Raw genomic sequence first — 23,511 nt, forward strand, 5'->3', positions numbered from 1 at the left:
GCAAGTTGCACCTTTAGTAGAGATTTCAACCCTCGAGGCAATGGTGGTGCAACCCAGAAAGGCGCTGGATCCACGGTGGATGTTGTGTGAAGCCCCTTCCCCCGATGCCCCTTCTACAAGGCTCTTCTTGCTCCTCTTCTCAAATCTTGAAGGTTTCTCAGCGTGTTGGAAGCTGATCATTGGGATGAAGAGTGTGGAGTTGGCAGGAGCATTGGGATGAAGGCACAGAACTGGAAGGATCTTCGAGATCCAGAGGTCCTGGTCCTAAAAATGCTGCAGGATTCACCCGCTTGGCCATCTTGTAGCTGTGATTGCGGTTCAAGGGGAAACGATTCCTCCGCTCAGAATGTGGGATTCGGGTGTTTGCAGCACGTCGGGGCTGTGCTTTGGCGCTGCCTGAAGATGCCCCAATGCTTTGGGTGGAGGTGGCACTCCCAGGGGTCATCGAAGCGCTCCGTGTTGTCGAGTTTGGGCAGCGTTGGTCCTCTTGGGGGCGTCTTCACGTTGAGTGCCTCCTCCGGCCCTTTGTGTGATGTTTTGATGGGAATTGTTGGGTCGGTAGTGACCGAAGGGATGGGAATGGGGAGGGACGAAGGAGTCAACAGCCGAGTGGTGGAGGTGAGGATCTGGGGAGAGGGAGGAGGAGATGCTGGGATGCAGAGGAGGGGTTCAACCTGTGCTGAGTGGGAGAATCGATAGGGTTGGAGAAGACCTCCGAGATCCCCAAACCCAGCCCCTGCCCACCCCACCATGCCTGCTGACCCCACGTGACGCATCTCTACGGTTCTTGAGCCCCTCCAGGGATGGTGACCTCTTCACGATCCCGCGCAGCCCATGGAGTGCATCACTGCTCCTTTGGAGAACAAATTTTCCCCAGTATCCAACCCAACTTTCCCCGAATGGACACCCACCCCATTGCTTGTCCCCATTGGACGGCGGAGCTCACCCACAATCACAAATCGGACGCGGTTGGGTGTTCCTGCTGTCCCACAACTGGCGGGGTTGGAGATCTCCAGGAAGACACCCCAACCCCCGCCGATCCCCATGCCCCCAAAGGCTCCTTTGGGGTCATCCTCACCCCCTCCTACCCTTCTACCCGCAGGACGTCCTCGCTGCGCTGGAACGCCGGCACCAAGGAGCGGATGCTGATCAAGGTGACGGACCGTGAGCCCAGCTTCCTGCTGCACCAGGGCAACGGCTTCGGCCCCGACGCCGCTCCATCCGCGCGCTCCCGCCGCCCCTCGGGGGGTCAGCAATCCCCCAACCTGCAGAGCTTCGCCCCCGACGCCGACAACTCCGTCTTCTTCCCGGAGAGGAAACCTTCACCCTACCTGAAGAGGGCTGAGCTGGCTGGGAGCTGCTCGCCTCTGCTGGGTCGGGGCGATTCCTTCTGCTCCCCGCTGCAGAGCCAACACCACCGCAAAGCGTCGAGCGAATCGCAGCCCTCATCGCCGCGCTACGCCTACGAGCCGCCGCTCTACGAGGAGCCCCCCATGGAGTACCAAGCGCCCATCTACGACGAACCCCCCGTGGACATGCAGTACGAGGCCGGCGGGGGCTACAAAGCCGCCTCCCCCCAGAAATCGCCCATCCGGAAGCCTCACCCCTTCCTCCAGTCACCCAAGCAAGGCTCCAACTCGCCCTACCAGCAGCTGGTGCTCACCAAGCAGAAGTGCCCCGATCGCTTCATGAGCCTGGAATACAGCCCGGCGGGCAAGGAGTACGTCCGCCAGCTGGTCTACGTGGAGCAGTCGGGCTCCAGCCCCAAGATGAAATCAGGGCCGCGCCACAAATACTCCCCCAACCCCATCGGGGGTTCCTACTCGCTGCAGCACAGCCCGTGCCTCCTCCGCGAGCAGCGCGCGGACCTCAAATCCGGCGACTACAGCAGCATGGAGGCGGCCGACTTCTGCCCCGACGACTCCATGTCGTGGTCCAGCCAGCAGGACACCATGTCCTCCACCGGCTACTCGCCCTCCAACAGGAAGAGGAAGAGCCGAAAGCCTTCGCTGCCCCACCACGAACCCAACACTCCGTCGGCGGAAGGGGAGCGGGACGGGGCGGAGGAGGAGCGCTGCGGATCCGCACGCGCCCAGCTCAACCGAGCGGAGAGCAAAGCGGTGGAAGCAGAGGGGGAAGCGGCGAGGGGCTTCGCTGAGCCCTTCCTGGCGCAGGCACGCCTGGCCTGGGAGGCCCAGCAAGCCCACTATCACATGAAGCAGCGCAGCAGTTGGGATTCCCAAAAGGACGGATCGGGCTACGAGAGCGACGGGGCTCTGCCGCTGCCCATGCCGGGCCCCGTGGTGCGCGCCTTCAGCGAGGACGAGGCGCTGGCGCAGCAGGACAGCAAGCACTGGAAGAGGAACACCTTTGAGAAGCTGGGTTTCCCTCAGATCCTGCTGGAGAAGAGCGTCTCGGTGCAGACCAACCTGGCGTCCCCCGAGCCCTACCTGCATCCGTCGCAGGTAATGAGGGGGGCGGTCCCGGTGTTCTGGGGGTGTCCTCGGGGTTCAGGGGTGGCCCTGGAGCGTTTGGGAATGTCCCTGGTGTCCTTGGGGGTGTCCTTGGGTTTTAGGAGTGTCCCTGTTGGCTGGGGATGTCCACAAGCGTTTGGGGTGTCCCTGGATTTTGGGGATGTCTCCAAGCGTTTGGGGTGCGCCTGGTGTTTGGGGCTGTCCTCAAGAGTTTGGGGTGTCCCTGGTGGTTGGGGCTGTCCTCAAGAGTTTGGGGTGTCCCTGGTGGTTGGGGATGTCCACAAGTGTTTGGGGTGTCCCTGGTGTTTGGGGCTGTCCTCAAGAGTTTGGGGTGTCCCTGGTGGTTGGGGATGTCCACAAGTGTTTGGGGTGTCTCCAGGTGTCTGGGGGAGTCCTTGGGGTTTGGGGTTGTCCCTGGTGGTTGGAGATGTCCCCAAGTGTTTGGGGTGACCCTGAGCGTTTGGGAATTTACCTTGTGTTTGGGGCAGTCCTTGGATTTTAGGGGTGTCCCTATTGGTTGGGGGTGTCTCCAAGTGTTTGGGGTGTTCCTGGTGGTTGGAGGTGTCCCTATTGGTTGGGGGTGTCTCCAAGTGTTTGGGGTGTTCCTGGTGGTTGGAGGTGTCCCTGTTGTTTGGGGGTGTCTCCAAGTGTTTGGGGTGTCCCTTATGGTTGGGGAGAACCTGAGTGCTTGGGAGCGTCTCCAGCATTTGGAACACCCTTGGAATTTAGGGTTGTCCCCAAATTTTAGGGGTGTCCTTGGTGTTTGGGGGTGTCCCTGGTTGTTTGGAAACATCCTCCGTGGTTGGGTATGTCCCCCAACATTTCCAGCATATGGGAACACCACTGGTATTTGGGGTTGTCTCCAACATTTGGGGGTGTCCATGGTGTTTGGGAATGTCCCCAGTATTTGGGGGTCATTCTCCATCCTGTGACTTTCTCCAGCCTTTCACTCTCCCCATCCTGTGACCTTCTCCATTCTGTCACCTTCTCCATTTTATGACCACCTCCATTTTATAACCTCCATTATCTTCTCCATTTTATGACCTTCTCTATCTAATGACCTCCTCCACCCTATGACCTCCTCCACCCTATGACTTCCTCCACCCTATAACCTTCTTCATCCAATGTCCTTCTCCATCCTATGACCTCCTCTCTCCTAGGACCTCCTCCATCTGATGACCTCCTCCATCCTGTGACTTTCTCCATTTTAGGATCTCCTCCACCCTATAACCTTCTCCATCCTATGACCTCCTCTCTCCTAGGACCTCCTCCATCTGATGACCTCCTCCATCTTATGACCTCGTCCACCCTATGACCCCCTCCACCCTATGACCTCCTCCACCCTATAACCTTCTCCATCGTATGACCTCCTCCACCCTTTGACCTCCTCCACCCTATGATCTTCTGCACCCAATGATCTCCTCTGTCTGATGAGCTCCTCCACCCTATGACCTCCTCCACCCTATGACTTCCTCCACCCTATAAGCTTCATCATCCAATGATCTTCTCCATCCTATGACCTCCTCTCTCCTATGACCTCCTCCATTCAATGACCTCCTCCATCTGATGACCTCCTCCATCCTATGACCTCATCCACCCTATGACCCCTCCATCCTATGACCTTCTCCATCCTCCAACCTCCTCCACCCTATGACCTCCTCCACCCTATGATCTCCTGCACCCTATGATCTCCTGCACCCTGTGATCTTCTCCACCCTGTGATCTCCTACGTCTGGTGACCTCCTCTATCCTATGACATCCTCCACCCTATGACCCCTCCATCCTCCAACCTCCTCTACCCTATAACCTCCTCCACCCTATGACCTCCTGCACCCTATGATCTCCTCCACCCTGTGATCTCGTCTATCTGATGACCTCCTCCGTCTTATGACCTCCTCCATCCTATGACCTCGTCCACCTTATGACCCCTCCATCCTCCAACCTCCTTTACCCTATGACCACCTCCACCCTATGACCACCTCCACCCTATGACCACCTCCACCCAATGATGTCCTGCACCCTATGATCTCCCCCACCCTGTGATCTCCTCTGTCTGATGACCTCCTCCGCCTTATGACCTCCTCCATCCTATGACCTCGTCCACCTTATGACCCCTCCATCCTCCAACCTCCTCCACCCTATGACCTCCTGCACCCTATGACCTCCTCCACCCTATGATGTCCTGCACCCTATGACCTCCTCCACCCTGTGATCTCCTCTGCGTGATGACCTCCTCCGCCTTATGACCTCCTCCATCCTAAGCCCCCTTCCACCCTACTTCCTCCTCTCATCCCTAACCACGCTCTCCTCTCTGTGCCCTCAGTCTGAGGACCTCGGTGCCTGCGCCCAGTTTGAGAGCAGCCGGCAGACCAGGAACATGATGCCCAGCGCCAGTTGCGTCTTCCCCACCTTCAACCTCCGCAAACCCTCCTCGGAGACGGACATTGAGAACTGGGCCTCCAAGCACTTCAACAAGCACACGCAGGGGCTCTTCCGCCGAAAGGTGTCCATAGCCAACATGTTAGCGTGGAGCAGCGAGTCCATCAAGAAGCCCATGATCATGACCAACGACCGCAACGTCAAGAAGGAGGCGTGTGAGATCTTCAAGCTCATCCAGATGTACATGGGCGACCGGCGAGCCAAGACGGACCAACTCAACGTGGCCTTGGAGATCGCCACCAAAGGGTGGAGCATGCAGGGCCTGAGGGATGAGCTCTACATCCAGCTGTGCCGGCAGACCACCGAGAACTTCCGATACGAGAGCCTGGCGCGCGGCTGGGAGCTCATGGCCATTTGTTTGGCCTTTTTCCCACCCACTCCCAAATTCCATTCCTATCTCGAAGGATATATTTACAGGCACATGGATCCGGTGAATGACACCAAAGGTAAGAGGGATCTCAGTGCTGGTGGCTTTTGGGCCCCACCTGCCGCTGTCGCAACCCGGTTTTGGTTTCTTGGCCCTTCACGCACGTTGTGTCCTCGGTTGTGTGCCTGGAGGCTGTGAGGTGGCACCAACCCCATTACACAGCATGAGATGAACGTGGACGCCTCCGCTTACGGGGCCGGCTCGGTTTTGGGGTGACCTCGTGGTCCAATTTTGCATCCCCTGCTCTGTAAATTGGGGTCTGAGATGACCACATCTTGGAGGTCCACCATTGCCTCTCCTCGTGGGTGGTGCCCAGTGGGGTCACAGCATCTTAGAGGGATGGAGGTTCGTGGCATCTCAGGGTCTATCTGGTCCAACGTCCCCGCTCTGACAGGGACACCCAGGGACACTCTGCCCCGTGGCCAAGCAGGGCTGAAGATCCCCAGGAGATCCCTGGTGGCCTTGCGGTCCGGTAGCCTGGCAGCCTGGTTTGCTGATGGCGTTGTGTGCTGGTGGCCTGGTCCCCTGGTGACCTTGTGGCCTGGTCCACTGGTGGCTTTGTGCCCTGGTGTCCTGGTCCTCTGGTGGCTTTGCGCCCTGGTGACCCGGTCTTCTTGCAGCCTGGTTCCTTGGTGGCCTTGTGACCTTGTGCCCCAGTGCCGTGGTGGCCTGGAGACGTAATGGCACGGTCCCCTGGTGGCCTTGTGCCCCTTCTGGCCTCGCAGCCTTACACCACAGTGACCCGGTGGCTGTGAGACGTGCCATGGTGACCTGGTGGCCATGCCCAACTGGAGACAACCTTCCCCCAAAACCACGGGACCCCACAGACCCCCAGCTCCCCGCAGCAGAGGTACCACCATCTCGTTTTGTCCCTATGCCACTGTCCACCACCGCTACCACCACCACCTCCGACTCAAAAAGCCCCACCACCAACACCACTGATCCGAAAACCATCACCACCACCAACAACAACCCAAAAACCACCATTGACACCACCACCAACCCAAAAACCACCACCAACAACAACCCAAAAACCACCCCTACCAACAGCACCACCACCCACCCAAAACCACCAACAGCAACCCAAAAACCACCAACAACCCAAAAATCACCACCAACAACCCAAAAACCACCAACAACCCAAAAATCACCACCACCACCAACACTGATCCAAAAACCACCACCACCACCAACCCAAAAACCACCACCATCACCCACCCAAAAACCACCAACCCGAAAACCATCACCACCACCAGCTAGTCCACCAACACCACCAACAACAACCCCAAAAACATCACCAACCCAAAAACCACCACCAACAACAACCCCAAAATCACGACCAACACCACCATCACTGATCCAAAAACCACCAACAACAACCCAAAAATCACCACCACCACTGACCCAAAACCCACCACCACCACCAACCTAAAAACCAACAACAACCACCCAAAAATCACCACCACCACCACCAATCTGAAAACCACCGCCACAATCAAAGCAAAAACCACCAACAACCCAAAAACCAACAACAACCCAAAAACCAACAACAACCTAAAACCCAACACCGCCACCAACCTAAAACCCACCACCACGAACAACCCAAAAATCACCACCACCACCACCAACAGCCCAAAAATCACCACCACCAACAGCCCAAAAACCAACAACAACCCAAAAAATACCACCACCACCAACCAACCCAAAACCCATCACCACCACCAACAACCACCACCAACAGCCCAAAAATCACCACCATCACCACCAACCAACAAACCAACAACCCAAAAACCAACAACACCACCAACCCAAAACCCACCACCACAACCAGCAACCCAAAAATCACCACCACCACTGTTCCAAAACCCACCACCACCAACCCCAAAACCAACACCACCACCAACAACCCAAAACCCACCACCACCAACAACCCAAAAACCAGCAACAACCCAAAAACCAACACCACCACCAACCCCAAAGCCAACACCACCACCAGCAACCCAAAAATCACCACCACCAACAACAACCCAAAAACCAACAACCTGAAAACCGACACTGCCACCAACCCAAAACCCACTATCACCACCACCAACAACCCAAAAATCACCACCACCACCACCAACAACAACAACCCAAAAATCACCACCACTGATCCGAAACCCACCACCACCAACCCCAAAGCCAACACCACCACCAGCAACCCAAAACCCACCACCAACAACCCAAAAATCACCACCACCACTGATCCAAAACCCACCACCACCAACCCCAAAGCCAACACCACCACCACCAACCCAAAACCCACCACCAACAAAAAACCAGCAACAACCCAAAAACCAACACCACCACCAACCCAAAACCCACTATCACCACCAACAACAACCCAAAAATCACCACCACCACCAACAACAACAACCCAAAAACCACCACCACCACTGATCCAAAACCCACCACCACCAACCCCAAAACCAACACCACCACCACAAACCCAAAACCAACCACCAACAACCCAAAACCCACCGCCCCCAACACAACCACCACCATCCCCCATCGACGACAACCCAAAAATCACCACCAACAACTCAAAAAACCATCGCCACCACCACCAACCCACCACCACCACCAACCCAAAACCCACCACCAGCACCCCACCACCACCACGTTGGTTTGGTTCCGTCCGTCCCGTTGTACCATGCGTTGGTTTCGGTTGTGTCCCTTTCAGTTGTTTGGGTTGTTGGCTTTTGTTTTGTTTTGTTTCGTTTTTCATCTTATTTCTTTTTGTTATTATTTTCCATTCTGATGTCATTTTTGCTTATTTTCTTTTTTTCCCCAATTTTTAATTTATTCAGTTTTTATGTTATCTATTTTTTAGGTTGTTTGGTTTTTAGGCTGTTTATTTATTTAGGTTATTGATTTCTGTTATTTTTATTTCTTTTTATGCTATTTCCATTCCGCTTTTATGTCGTTTCAGTGTTTCAGTTTTGTCATTTTTTCCCCCACTTTTATTTTCTTTGTTTCTATTTCGTTTCTACTTTCACTGTTTTGGGATCATTTTTAGCTCTTTTTTATCTGCTCTGTTCATTTTATGTTACTTCTATTTTATTTATTTCATTTTATGTCATTTTCATTCCACTTTTATTCCATTTTTAATTCATTCCAACTTCTTTATTTTTGATTGATTCCTGTATTTTATTTATTTTTCATTTATTTTTCAGCTCTTCTATTCATTTTAATATATTATTTTAGATGAGGCTTTTTTGCCAATTTTATTTCTTTTTTCATTTTTTAATTTCTTCTATTATTTTTATATTACTTTTTATTATTTATTTCATACTATTAATTTTATATTAATTATTTTATGCCATTTTATTCCACTTTTATTCCATTTTTAATTCATTTAAATTTCATTTATTTGTTTTTAATTTATTCTTTTTTTTACTTATTTATTTATAGCTCTTCTATTCATTTTTATTATATTATTTTTCAGATTATATTATGTCAATTTTATTTTTTCATTTCTTCTGTTCATTTTTATATTATTTTAAATTATTTTTATATTTGTTTTATGTCATTTATATTCCATTTTTTTCTTTTTTTTTTCATTTTTTATTTCGTGTCTTTCATTTTTTTATGTTATTTCATTTTTATTTCTTCCCTTTGTTTTTTAACCGCATTCATTTTTCATGCTACTCATTTCTTACCTTATGTTCTGTTCCCTCCACTTCCATTTTCTTTTTCCATCCTTCCCTTCTCCCACCCCTCTCCCTCTCCTCTCGTCCTGTTCCATTCCCATTCCATTCCCATTCCATTCCCATTCTGATCCCATTCTCTTCTTATTCTGTTCCCATTCCATTCCCATTCCATTTCCATTCCAATCCCATTCCAATCCAATTCCATTCCCATTCCATTCCCATTCTGATCCCGTTCTCTTCTTATTCCGTTCCCATTCCAATCCCATTCCGTTCCCATTCCAATCCTGTTCCAATCCCATTCCATTCCCATTCCACTCCCATTCCAATCCCATTCCAATCCCATTCCAATCCCATTCCATTCCCATTCCATTCCCATTCCAATTCCATTCCATTCTCATTCCATTCCCATTCTGATCCCGTTCTCTTCTTATTCCGTTCCCATTCCAATCCCATTCCGTTCCCATTCCAATCCCATTCCAATCCCATTCCGTTCCCATTCCACTCCCATTCCATTCCCATTCCAATCCCATTCCAATCCCATTCCGTTCCCATTCCATTCCCATTCCATTCCCATTCCAATCCCGTTCCAATCCCATTCCATTCCCATTCCATTCCCATTCCAATCCCCTTCTGTTCCTGTTCTGTTCTCACTCCATTCCTGTTCTGTTCCCATTCCGATCCCATTCTGTTCCCATTCCACTCTTATCCCATTCCTGTTCCATTCCATTCCCATTCTGATCCCATTCTATTCCCATTCCAATCCTGCCCCGTTTCATTCCCACCCTGATCCCGTTCCATTCTGTTTGATCCCACTCCAATTCTGCTCCATTCCTGTTCTGATCCCCTTCTATTCCCATTCTGTTCCCATTCCGTTCCCATTCCAATCCCGTTCTGTCCCCATTTTGACCCCATTCCGTTCCCATTCTGTTCCCATCCCATTCTGTTTGATCCCATTCTGTTCCCGTCCTGTTCCTGCTCCATTCCCATCCCGATCCCATTACATTCTGTTCTATCCTGTCCCAATCCCGCTCCATTCCCCATCCCAATCCTGTTCTGTTCTGTTCCATCCCATCCCAATCCCATCCCATCCCAATCCCACTCCATTCCCCATCCCATTCCATTCCATCCAATCCCATCCCATCCCATCCCATTCCAATCCCACTCCATTCCCTATCCCAATCCCACTCCATTCCCCATCCCAATCCTGTTCTGTTCTGTCCCATCCCGTCCCAATCCCACTCCATTCCCTACCCCACTCCATTCCCTATCCCATTCCATCCCATCGCAATCCCATTCCATTCCCCATCCCACTCACTTCCCCATCCCAATTCCCTTCTGTTCTGTTCCATCCCATCCCAATCCCACTTCATTCCCCATCCCATTCCATTCCATCCTATCCCATCCCAATCTCACTCCATTCCCCATCCCATTCCATTCCATCCAATCCCATCCCAAATCCCTCTCCATTCCCCACCCCAATCCTGTTCCATTCTGTTCCATCCCATCCCAATCCCGTTCCATTCCCATCCCAAACCCTCTCCAATCCCATTCCATTCCCCATCCCACTCACTTCCCCATCCCAATTCCATTCTGTTCTGTTCCATCCCATCCCAATCCTGTTCCATTCCCATCCCAAATCCCTTTCCATTCCCCACCCCAATCCTGTTCCATTCTGTTCCATCCCATCCCAATCCCGTTCCATTCCCATCCCAAACCCGCTCCAATCCCATTCCATTCCCATCCCACCCCTCCGCCCCTCATGGCTTTGTTTGTTTCCCAGTGACACGGCACATTAGAGAGCTCCTGGAAAGGAACACAAAGAAGAAACCCAAATTGAGAAAGAAACCCAAGCCCCACCCCGAGGAGCACGATGGTAGGGCAGTGCCACCGCTCGCTTCGGGCCCTCTCCGGCCCCATAGAATCGCTGCTGCTTCCCGGCTCTCTCCTGCTCCCGTCTCCCAGGGCTCTGCTCAGAGGGCTGCGGCTAATTAACCGGCTCTCTTAATTGGGGTCGGAGGTGGTGGGCAGCGGGCGCCGCCTGCTGATGGCTGACTGGCGTTCAGATTCAATTAGCGCTCATCGGTGGCAGTCGGACACGATAAGGAGAAGGGATCGTCAGTGACAGTCAGCCTAGATCATTAATTATGATCTTCATTGAGGGCTGATCAACCGATGATCTTAATTGATGGTTGGGTTTCACGACCAGTTGGCGGTCTCCATTAATCACTGACCAGCTGATGGTTTTAATTGACGGTTGGACTTGACGATCAACTGATGGTCTTCATTGGTGGGTGATCGGTCAGGGATCAGTTAGTGATCTTCCTTGATGCTTGGACTTGATTGAGGATCTTAATTGACATTTGATGCGTTGACGATCTTTACTGATAGCTGGGCTTGATTAATTAGTGGTCTTCATTGACGGTTGGATTTGAAGATCAATTAGTGATCTTTGATGGTTGGACTTGATGACCAACAGGTGATCTTCATTGACAGTTGATCAACAGATTGTCTTAATTAACAGTTGGAATTGATGGCCAATTGACGATCTTCATTCATCATTGATCAGTTGATCATCTTAACTGATGGTTGGACTTCATGAACAGTTGTCAATCTCCATTAATTACTGATCAACTGAGATCTTAATTGACAGCTGGACTTGATGATCAGTTGATGATCTTCAGCGGCAGTTGGACTTGATAATGAATAGGTGATGATCTTCATTGATCATTGATCAGTTGATGGTTTTAATTGATGGTTGGACTTCATAACTGGTTGGCAACCTCCATTAATCACTGATCAGTTGATTATCTTAATTGATGGTTGGACTTCTTGACAGTTGGCTGTCTCCACTGATCACTGATCAACTGATGATCTTAATTGATGGTCGGACTTGATGACCGACCGATGATCTTGATTGATGATTAATTAATCAGTGATCTTCATAATGGTTGCACTTGATGATCTATTAGTCCTCTTCACTGACAGACTTGATAATTAATTGATGATTTTCAATGACTGTTGATCTTAATTGACGGTTGGACTTGATGACCTGTTGGTGATCTTAATTGACAGTTGATGCCCAGTTGATGATCTTCGTCAGTGGTTGATCAACTGATGGTCTTAATTGTCAGTTGGACTTGAAGATCAATTAGTGCTCTTCGTTGACGGTTGCACTCGATAATGAATAGATCTTCACTGATAGCTGGACTTGCTGATCAATTCGTAATTTTCATTGACGGTTGATCAACTGGTGATCGGAATAGAAGGCTGGACTCGACCGACTGATTATCTTAATTGAGACTGATGATCTTAAGGATCATTTCCATGCTTAATGATTCTGTGATCCTAATGTGGTGAATGCAGAGGGGACGGAGCCGTGGCCCTCAGTGCAGAGCCCCCACTTTGCTTCCTGCTTTGCACTAATATAGAATAAAGCCTTTAAACTATCATTACAAATCATTAAAAAATATTTTAAAAAATCAACTAATAAATAACCCCACACAATAATAAATGACATCTACAGCAATAAATGGACTCTGAAATAATAAAAGGTGCACACGATAATAAACGACCCATAAAATAATCCGTGATCTCTAAAATAAGGAAACGCTATAAAGGATTATAAACGACGCATAAAATAATAAACGGCATGTAAAATAAATAAAATCAAATCAAATAATAGCCAAACATTAAAAACTTGAAAGAAATGAACGGGTTTTGCCCAGAGGAGGCAGCACAGCGCTTCCCCCATCCTCATCTGTGCTGATCCTCACTTCAGTCCCCAGGCCTGAGAGCTGGGGACACTGCAGAGCATCCATCCGTATTCGGCCCCTCGTTAAAAGCTCACTAATTAGTGCCCACTGAGGCGTCGGGTCTGGTGCTGAGTTCCCAGAGTTGGTTGTCACTTTTCCTTCTTCCCTACCCCCCTTCCTGGATGGTTTGGAAGGATCCCATTTATTTTTCTCCTGGATCAGGGAAAGTTTGGGGCTCTGAGTTTGCATCCCCACGCACTGCCAGGACTCCTCCAATCGATGGGGATCACGGGTGGGGGTGGAAACAGATGGATCCAGATTTTCAGAGCTGTATGGAACTGAAATTTCTGTCCCGGACGAGGAGCACCAGGGATGTCCCCAAAGTGGGGCCATCCTTTCCCATTGCTCCACGTCTGCATCGCTGTGAATTGAAGGGAGAGTGCAGAGGTGGCACCGCCGTAGAGCCACCACTGCTGGTGACACCCAGGATGGGCAGGGGACGCCCCCACGGAGGGTCCTCCCACCCCGCAGCCCCTCAGAGCCCTCCTGACCACGCTGCACTCTGTCTTCCAGGGGTGGCCATCAGCACGTATGCCAAGTACTGCTACAACAAGCTGCAGAAGGCAGCCCTCACTGGAGCCAAGAAGGTATGCGTGGCCACCTGCGTCCCACCGTGCCCTCCACGTCCAACCCTGCTGTGTCCCACCACGCTCACGTCCCCCACGTCCATCCCTGCTGTGTCCCACCACGCTCACGTCCTCCCCGTCCATCCCTGCTGTGTCCCACCACGCTCACATCCTCCACGTCCAACCCTGCTGTGTCCCACCACGCTCACGTCCCCCACGTCCATCCCTTCTGTGTCCCACCACGCTCACGTCCCCCACGTCCAACCCTGCTATGTCCCACCACGCTCACATCCTCCACGTCCAACCCTGCTGTGTCCCACCACGCTCACGTCCCCCACGTCCATCCCTTCTGTGTCCCACCACGCTCACGTCCCCCACGTCCAACCCTGCTGTGTCCCACCACGCTCACATCCTCCACGTCCAACCCTGCTGTGTCCCACCACGCTCACGTCCCCCACGTCCATCCCTTCTGTGTCCCACCACGCTCACGTCCCCCACGTCCATCCCTGCTGTGTCCCACCACGCTCACGTCCTCCACGTCCATCCCTGCTGTGTCCCACCACGCTCACGTCCTCCCGTCCATCCCTTCTGTGTCCCACCACGCTCACGTCCTCCACGTCCATCCCTGCTGTGTCCCACCACGCTCACGTCCTCCCCGTCCATCCCTTCTGTGTCCCACCACGCTCACGTCCCCCACGTCCATCCCTGCTGTGTCCCACCACGCTCACGTCCTCCCCGTCCATCCCTGCTGTGTCCCACCACGCTCACGTCCTCCACGTCCATCCCTGCTGTGTCCCACCACGCTCACGTCCCCCACGTCCATCCCTGCTGTGTCCCACCACGCTCACGTCCTCCACGTCCATCCCTGCTGTGTCCCACCACGCTCACGTCCTCTCCATCCATCCCTGCTGTGTCCCACCACGCTCACGTCCTCCCCGTCCATCCCTGCTGTGTCCCACCACGCTCACGTCCTCCCCGTCCATCCCTTCTGTGTCCCACCACGCTCACGTCCTCCCCGTCCATCCCTGCTGTGTCCCACCACGCTCACGTCCTCCCCGTCCATCCCTTCTGTGTCCCACCACGCTCACGTCCTCCACGTCCAACCCTGCTGTGTCCCACCACGCTCATGTCCTCCCCGTCCATCCCTGCTGTGTCCCACCACGCTCACGTCCTCCCCGTCCATCTCTTCTGTGTCCCACCACGCTCACGTCCTCCACGTCCAACCCTGCTGTGTCCCACCACGCTCACGTCCTCCCCGTCCATCCCTTCTGTGTCCCACCACGCTCACGTCCCCCACGTCCATCCCTGCTGTGTCCCACCACGCTCACGTCCTCCACGTCCATCCCTGCTGTGTCCCACCACGCTCACGTCCCCCACGTCCATCCCTGCTGTGTCCCACCACGCTCACGTCCTCCCCGTCCAACCCTGCTGTGTCCCACCACACTCACGTCCTCCAGGTCCATCCCTGCTGTGTCCCACCACGCTCACGTCCTCCCCGTCCATCCCTGCTGTGTCCCACCACGCTCACGTCCTCCCCGTCCATCCCTGCTGTGTCCCACCACGCTCACGTCCCCCACGTCCATCCCTGCTGTGTCCCACCACGCTCATGTCCTCCACGTCCATCCCTTCTGTGTCCCACCACGCTCACGTCCTCCACGTCCATCCCTGCTGTGTCCCACCACGCTCACGTCCTCCCAGTCCATCCCTGCTGTGTCCCACCACGCTCACGTCCTCCACGTCCATCCCTGCTGTGTCCCACCACGCTCACGTCCTCCACGTCCATCCCTGCTGTGTCCCACCACGCTCACATCCTCCAGGTCCATCCCTGCTGTGTCCCACCACGCTCACGTCCTCCACGTCCATCCCTTCTGTGTCCCACCACTCTCACGTCCTCCACGTCCATCCCTGCTGTGTCCCACCACGCTCACGTCCTCCCCGTCCATCCCTTCTGTGTCCCACCACGCTCACGTCCTCCACGTCCATCCCTTCTGTGTCCCACCACGCTCACGTCCTCCACGTCCATCCCTTCTGTGTCCCACCACGCTCACGTCCTCCACGTCCATCCCTTCTGTGTCCCACCACGCTCACGTCCTCCACGTCCATCCCTGCTGTGTCCCACCACGCTCACGTCCTCCACGTCCATCCCTGCTGTGTCCCACCACACTCACATCCTCCAGGTCCATCCCTGCTGTGTCCCACCACGCTCACGTCCCCCACGTCCATCCCTTCTGTGTCCCACCACGCTCACGTCCTCTGCATCCATCCCTTCTGCATCCCACCGTGCTCATGTCCTCTCCATCCCACCATGCTCACATCTTCCTCATCCATCCCTTCTGCATCCTACACCCACGTCCTCCAAATCCATCCTTTCTGCATCCCATCATGCTCGTATCCTCTCCATCCCACCACGTTTACATCCTATACATCCATCTTCTCTTCTGCATCCCATCATGCTCGTATCCTCTCCATCCCACCACGTTTACATCCTATACATCCATCTTCTCTTCTGCATCCCATCATGATGAGCAGGACTCCCCCCTTCTCTATCCCACATCTGCCATCAAAGTGCCCCACATGAAGACAGTGACTTCAGGACCACCTCTCTGCCTCCCTCAGGGCCTGAAGAAGCCCAACATCGAGGAGATCCGCCACGCCAAGAACGCCGTCTTCAATCCTTCCATGTTTGGGAGCTCCTTGCAGGACATCATCGCCATGCAGAAGGAGCGCTATCCTGACCGGCAGCTGCCCTGGGTGCAAACGCGCCTCTCCGAGGAGGTGTTGGCACTCAACGGGGATCAAACAGAAGGAATCTTCAGGTAAACCCCGTGGTGCCATCACCACCCCATCCCGTGGCTTCTTTTTTCCTGCCCCGGGGAGCAGGAGCAGCTCCAGCATCGTGGAGACATTTTTCATCGGTGGAAGGAAAGCTTTACGTGATGCCCACCGTGGTCATGGTGGGGTCTGTGGTCATGGTGGGATCCGTGGTCATGTAAGAACCATGACCATGACCGTGGAGTCTTGTTTGGTTCCGTGGTCACGTTGGGATTTATGGCCATGGTGGGATCTGTGGTCACGTTGGGGTCTATAATCATGGTGGGATCTGTGGTCACGTTGGTGTTCGTGGTCACTTTCAGGTTTCTGGTCATTTTGGGGCTCATGGTAATGTTGGGATCCATGATCTTGGTGGGATCTGTGCTCATGCTGAGAACCACGGCCAGGGGGTCTTGTTTTGGTCCATGGTCAATTTGGGGCTTCTGGTCGTGGTGGGATCTGTGGTCATGTCAAGAACCACGGCCACGACCATGGGGTCATTTTGGGGTTCATGGTCATGGTGGGATGCGTGGTCATGTTAGGGTTCCTGGTCATGGTGGGATTCGTGGTCATGTAGAGAATCATGGCCACTGTTTGGGTCCATGGTCGTGCTGGGATCTGTGGTCATGTCAAGAACCACGGCCACGACCATGGGGTCATCTTGGGGTTTATGGTCATGGTGGGATCTGTGGTCATGTCAAGAACCACGGCCACGACCATGGGGTCATTTTGGGGTTTATGGTCATGGTGGGATCTGTGGTCATGTCAAGAACCACGGCCACGACCATGGGGTCATCTTGGGGTTTATGGTCATGGTGGGATCTGTGGTCATGTCAAGAACCACGGCCACGACCATGGGGTCATCTTGGGGTTTATGGTCATGGTGGGATCTGTGGTCATGTCAAGAACCACGGCCACGACCATGGGGTCATTTTGGGGTTTATGGTCATGGTGGGATCTGTGGTCATGTCAAGAACCACGGCCACGACCATGGGGTCATCTTGGGGTTTATGGTCATGGTGGGATCTGTGGTCATGTCAAGAACCACGGCCACGACCATGGGGTCATCTTGGGGTTCATGGTCATGGTGGGATCTGTGGTCATGTCAAGAACCATGGCCATAACCATGGGGTCATTTTGGGGTTTATGGTCATGGTGGGATCTGTGGTCATGTCAAGAACCATGGCCATAACCATGGGATCCTGGTGGGGTTCGTGGTCATGTTGGGGTGTGTGGTCATGTAGAGAATCATGGCCATGGGGTCTTGTTTGGGTCCGCGGTCGTGGTGGGATCTGTGCTCATGTCGAGAACCACGGCCACGACCATGGGGTCATTTTGGGGTTCATGGTCATGGTGGGATCTGTGGTCACGCTGGGGTTCGTGGTCACTTTCCTTGGTGGGATCTGCGCTCATGCTGAGAACCACGGCCATGGGGTCTTGTTTGGGTCCATGGTCACGTTGGGGCTTCTGGTCATGGTAGGATCTGTGGTCATGTCAGGAACCACGGAGTCATATTGGTGTCCGTGGTCACATTGGGATCTGTAGTATTTTGGGATCCGTGGTCATGTTGGGATTCCTGGTCATTTTGGGGTTCATGACCACGTTGGGATCTGTGATCGCGTTGGGGTTTGTGGTCACGTTGGGGATCCATGGTCACGTTGGGGTTCTTGGTGGTACTGGGGAACGTGGTCACGTTGGGATCTGTGGTCACATTGGCGTCCATGGTCATGTTGGTATCCATGGTCACATTCGTGTCCATGGTCGGTTGGCGTTCGTGTTGGGGTTGTCCCCTCCTGAGGTGCCACCAGCCCCGTCACGGGGTGCCGTGAGCCATCAGCAGCTCCAGATGTCCCCCCATGCAGAGTCCCCGGCGACATCGATGAGGTCAATGCTCTGAAGCTGCAGGTGGACCAGTGGAAGATCCCCACCGGCCTGGAGGACCCCCACGTTCCCGGTAGGACCCCCGGGGGGGGGGGGAGGGCGTGGGGAGGACGCGGGATGGGAGGTGATGCCATTCTGGGGTGTCACACCTCCCCCCATCCCCACAGCATCGCTGCTGAAGCTGTGGTACCGGGAGCTGGAGGAGCCCCTCATCCCGCACGACTTCTACGAGCGCTGCATCACCCACTACGAGAACCCCGAGGCGGCCGTCGCCGTCGTCCACTCTCTGCCCAGGATCAACAAAATGGTGCTGTGCTACCTCATCCGTTTCCTCCAGGTACGAATGGGCTCCCGCCGGCCCCGCTGTGGGTCCTGCCGAGTAGTTTGGGGCTCCTCGACCCCACACGAAGGATAGGGTCCCACCACCACCACAAGTTTGGGTTCCCTGACCCTATACGAAGGATGGGGTCCCATCAGCACTCTGAGTTTGGGTTCCCCCCACACCAAGGATGGGGTCCCACCACCACCCTGGGTTTGGGTTCCCCCATCCCCACACCAAGGATGGGGTCCCACCACCACCCTGGGTTTGGGTTCCCCCAACCCCACAGCAAGAATGGGGTCCCAGAACCACCACGAGTTTGGGTTCCCTGACCCTATACGAAGGATGGGGTCCCATCAGCACTCTGAGTTTGGGTTCTTCCAACCTCACAGCAAAATGGGGTCCCACCACCACCCTGGATCCCACCACCACCCTGGGTTTGGGTGTCCCCAGCCCCACACCAAGGATGGGGTCCCACCACCACCCTGGGTTTGGGTTCCCACCAAGGATGGCGTCCCATAACCACCTTGAGTTTGGGTGTCCCAACCCCACACCAAGGATGGGGTCCCACCACCACCCTGGGTTTGGGTTCCCCCAACTTCACACCAAGGATGGGGTCCCACCACCACCCTGGCTTTGGGTTCCCCCAACCCCACACCAAGGATGGGGTCCCACCAACCACCACCCTGGGTTTGGGTTCCCCCAACCTCACACCAAGGATGGGGTCCCACCACCACCCTGGGTTTGGGTTCCCCCACCCCACACCAAAGATGGGGTCCCACCACCACCCTGGGTTTGGGTTCTCCCATCCCCACACCAGGAATGGGGTCCCACCACCACCCCGGCTTTGGGTTCCCCCAACCCCACCACCAAGTTGGATCCTTCACCCCTTCAGGTGTTCGTGCAGCCGGCCAACGTGGCCATCACCAAGATGGACGTCAACAACCTGGCCATGGTGATGGCCCCCAACTGCCTGCGCTGTCAGTCGGACGACCCCCGCGTCATCTTCGAGAACACCCGCAAAGAGATGTCCTTCCTGCGGGTCCTCATCCAGCACCTGGACACCAGCTTCATGGAGGGCGTCCTATAGCATCACCCCACGACCATCCCCTTCCCCAAACCCCCCCCCCCCAAATCTCGCCCCGCACCCCACTGCCCACCTCCCACCGGAGGGACGGAGGGACTGGAACCTTCTTGGGGGTTGGTGTTCACCTGGAGGACTTTGGGTGACACCAGGGATGGTGGAACGGGGAGGGAAAGACCTCTGGGTGGGGAGGGGGTGGCACTTCGGGGACAGGAAGGACACGAGGGTGTCACTGGGGGCGTTGGGGGAACTGGGCAGGCTGGTCTTGTCCCGTCTTGGTGGCCGTTCCTTGGAGAAGCAGCGGGTGATTTGGTGTCAACTTCAGCTCCTGAAGGACCTGTGGGACCACCAATGGGATCTGAAGGACGGTTGGGACCACCAATGGGATCTGAAGGACGTGTGGGACCACCAATGGGATCTGAAGGACCTGTGGGACCACCAATGGGATCTGAAGGACGTGTGGGACCACCAATGGGATCTGAAGGACCTGTGGGACCATCAGTGGGATCTGAAGGACGTGTGGGACCACCAATGGGATCTGAAGGACGTGTGGGACCACCAGTGGGAGCTGAAAGACGTGTGGGGTCATCAATGGGATCTGAAGGACGTGTGGGATCATCAGTGGGAGCTGAAGGACCTGTGGGACCACCAGTGGGATCTGAAGGACCTGTGGGATCATCAATGGGATCTGAAGGACCTGTGGGATTACCAGTGGGATCTGAAGGACCTGTGGGATCATCAGTGGGATCTGAAGGACCTGTGGGATCACCAGTGGGATCTGAAGGACCTGTGGGACCACCAGTGGGATCTGAAGGACCTGTGGGATCATCAATGGGAGCTGAAGGACCTGTGGGATCACCAGTGGGATCTGAAGGACGTGTGGGACCACCAGTGGGATCTGAAGGACACATCTCCTCCCATAGGACCACCTATAGGATCTGAAGGACCTGCGGCACCACCAATAGGATCTGGAGAACACATCTCCACCCATGGGATCCCCAATAGGATCTGTGGCACCACCAGCGGGACCTGAAGGACCCATCTCCACCTGTGGGATCACCAGTAGGACCCGAAGGACCCCTCATCTCCACCTGTGGGATCACCAGTAGGACCCGAAGGACCCCTCATCTCCACCTGTGGGATCACCAGTAGGACCTGAAGGACCCCTCATCTCCACCTGTGGGATCACCAGTAGGACCTGAAGGACCCCTCATCTCCACCTGTGGGATCACCAGTAGGACCTGAAGGACCCCTCATCTCCACCTGTGGGATCACCAGTAGGACCTGAAGGACCCCTCATCTCCACCTCTGGGATCACCAGTAGGACCTGAAGGACCCCTCATCTCCACCTCTGGGATCACCAGTAGGACCTGAAGGACCCATCTCCACCTGTGGGATCACCAGTAGGACCTGAAGGACCCATCTCCACCTGTGGGATCACCAATAGGACCTGAAGGACCCCTCATCTCCACCTGTGGGATCACCAGTAGGACCTGAAGGACCCATCTCCACCTGTGGGATCACCAATAGGACCTGAAGGACCCCTCATCTCCACCTGTGGGATCACCAGTAGGACCTGAAGGACCCCTCATCTCCACCTGTGGGATCACCAGTAGGACCTGAAGGACCCCTCATCTCCACCTGTGGGATCACCAGTAGGACCTGAAGGACCCCTCATCTCCACCTGTGGGATCACCAGTAGGACCTGAAGGACCCCTCATCTCCACCTGTGGGATCACCAGTAGGACCTGAAGGACCCCTCATCTCCACCTGTGGGATCACCAGTAGGACCTGAAGGACCCCTCATCTCCACCTGTGGGATCACCAGTAGGACCTGAAGGACCCCTCATCTCCACCTGTGGGATCACCAGTAGGACCTGAAGGACCCCTCATCTCCACCTGTGGGATCACCAGTAGGACCTGAAGGACCCCTCATCTCCACCTGTGGGATCACCAGTAGGACCTGAAGGACCCCTCATCTCCACCTGTGGGATCACCAGTAGGACCTGAAGGACCCCTCATCTCCACCTGTGGGATCACCAGTAGGACCTGAAGGACCCATCTCCACCTGTGGGATCACCAGTAGGACCTGAAGGACCCGTCTCACCACCACCACCTCCCAGTCCTTCAGGACTCATCTCGGACCCCCCCCACCTCCTGAATCTTCTGGACCCATATGGGACCCCACCATCTCCTCCCACTCCTTCTGGGCCCATACTGGAACCCGCTGTCCTCTCCTGGTCCTTATGGTTCTGTGTGGACAACCACCATCTCCCGCTCTTTCTGGATCCATCTCAGAACCCATCTTCTCAGAACCCATCTTCTGGACCCATCTTGGAACCCACCACCATCTCCTGGACCTTCTGGACCAGTATGGGAACCCACCACCTCCTCCTGGTCCTTACATTCCCGTATGGTCCCTCACCATCTCCCGGTCCTTCTGGACCCATCTCAGTGCCCAATATCTCCTGGTCCTACAGGAGCCATGTGGAACCCACCACCTCCTTCTGGTCCTTCTAGTTGCATATGAGCCCCCACCACCATCTCCTGGTCCTTGTGGTCTCATATGGGAACCCACCGCCATCTCCTGGTCCGTACGGTCCCATATGAGCCCCCACCACCATCTCCTGGTCCATATGGTCTCCTGTGAGGTCCCAACACCATCTTGTGGTCCGTAAGGTCCTATATGAGTGCCCACCACCATCTCCTGGTCCTTGTGGTCTCATATGGGAACTCACCGCCATCTCCTGGTCCGTATGGTCCCATATGAGCCCCCACCACCATCTCCTGGTCCTTGTGGTCTCATATGGGAACCCACCGCCATCTCCTGGTCCGTACGGTCCCATATGAGCCCCCACCACCATCTCCGGGTCCATATGGTCCCCTGTGAGGTCCCAACACCATCTTGTGGTCCGTAAGGTCCTATATGAGTGCCCACCACCATTTCCTGGTCCTTGTGGTCTCATATGGGAACCGACCGCCATCTCCTGGTCCGTATGGTCCCATATGAGCCCCCACCACCATCTCCTGGCCCTTATGGTCCAATACGAGCCCCCCCTCCACCACCTCCCAGTGCTACTGGAGCCATATGGAACCCACCACCACCTTCTGGTCCTTCTGGTCCCAAATGGGAATCCACCATCGTCTCCTGGTCCATATGGTCCCATATGAGAACCCACCACCATCTCCTGGTCCTTCTGGTCCCATATGAACGCCCCCCACCATCTCCTGGTCATTATGGTCCCATATGAGAACCCACCACCATCTCCTGGTCCTTCTGGTCCCATATGAACGCCCCCCACCATCTCCTGGTCATTATGGTCCCATATGAGAACCCACCACCATCTCCTGGTCCTTCTGGTCCCATATGAACGCCCCCCACCATCTCCTGGTCATTATGGTCCCATATGAGCCCCCCCTCCACCATCTCTTGGTGCTCCTGGAACCGTATGGAACCCACCACCACCTTCTGGTCCTAAATAGAAATCCACCACCATCTCCTGGTCCATATGAGCCCCCCCCACCATCTCCCGGTTCTTCTGGTCCCGAATGGGAATCCACCACCAACTCCTGGTCCATATGGTCCCATATGAGTCCCCCCCACCATCTCCTGGTTCTTCTGGTCCCGAATGGGAATCCACCACCAACTCCTGGTCCATATGGTCCCATATGAGCTCCCAGCACCATCTTGTGGTCCCATCTGGAACTCCCCCCACCATCTCCTGGTCCATACAGTTCCATATTGGCTCCCATCACCATCTTCTGGTCCCATATGAAAACCCATCCCCAGCTCCCGGTCCTGGATCCATCTCAGAACCCATCTTCTGGACCCATCTTGGAACCCACCACCATCTCCTGGACCTTCTGGACCAGTATGGGAACCCACCACCTCCTCCTGGTCCTTACATTCCCGTATGGTCCCTCAACATCTCCCGGTTCTTCTGGACCCATCTCAGTGCCCAACATCTCCTGGTCCTACAGGAGCCATATGGAGCCCTCAGCACAA

At 54.6% G+C, this 23,511-nt stretch overlaps 2 protein-coding genes across 5 annotated transcripts in view; both read left to right on the top strand.

The window, feature by feature from the left end:
- ARHGAP39 (Rho GTPase activating protein 39) overlaps positions 1 to 19,541 on the top strand; it is an 88,640-nt gene extending 69,099 nt beyond the window's left edge. For 3 of the 4 annotated variants that reach the window (XM_085221792.1, XM_085221790.1, XM_085221789.1), the window contains exons 4-11: positions 1,103 to 2,465; positions 4,798 to 5,359; positions 10,813 to 10,905; positions 13,358 to 13,431; positions 16,027 to 16,226; positions 18,084 to 18,175; positions 18,270 to 18,439; positions 19,317 to 19,541. In XM_085221792.1, coding sequence (XP_085077918.1) covers positions 1,103 to 2,465; positions 4,798 to 5,359; positions 10,813 to 10,905; positions 13,358 to 13,431; positions 16,027 to 16,226; positions 18,084 to 18,175; positions 18,270 to 18,439; positions 19,317 to 19,511 — 2,749 coding nt within the window. In that variant the 3' untranslated portion in view covers positions 19,512 to 19,541. Of the gene's footprint in view, positions 1 to 1,102; positions 2,466 to 4,797; positions 5,360 to 8,311; positions 9,309 to 10,812; positions 10,906 to 13,357; positions 13,432 to 16,026; positions 16,227 to 18,083; positions 18,176 to 18,269; positions 18,440 to 19,316 lie in introns of those variants that run through there. The other variant, XM_085221793.1, reaches the window with a different exon arrangement.
- A 118-nt stretch (positions 19,542 to 19,659) lies between these two features.
- Positions 19,660 to 23,378, top strand: LOC146544827 (uncharacterized). Its single transcript, XM_085221798.1, has 2 exons — positions 19,660 to 20,534; positions 20,876 to 23,378. Exons 1-2 carry the CDS (start codon positions 19,660 to 19,662, stop codon positions 20,877 to 20,879), a joined length of 879 nt encoding a protein of 292 aa, XP_085077924.1. The 3' UTR covers positions 20,880 to 23,378.
- The last annotated feature ends 133 nt before the right edge of the window (positions 23,379 to 23,511 follow it).

Source organism: Meleagris gallopavo, chromosome 3 (genome assembly GCF_905368555.1).
Source record: "Meleagris gallopavo chromosome 3, MGAL_WU_HG_1.1, whole genome shotgun sequence".
NCBI lineage: Eukaryota > Metazoa > Chordata > Aves > Galliformes > Phasianidae > Meleagris > Meleagris gallopavo.

Excerpts from the sequence above, each read along its gene's own strand:
- LOC146544827 (XM_085221798.1), top strand. The coding sequence starts at position 19,660 with ATGGTGGAACGGGGAGGGAAAGACCTCTGGGTGGGGAGGGGGTGGCAC.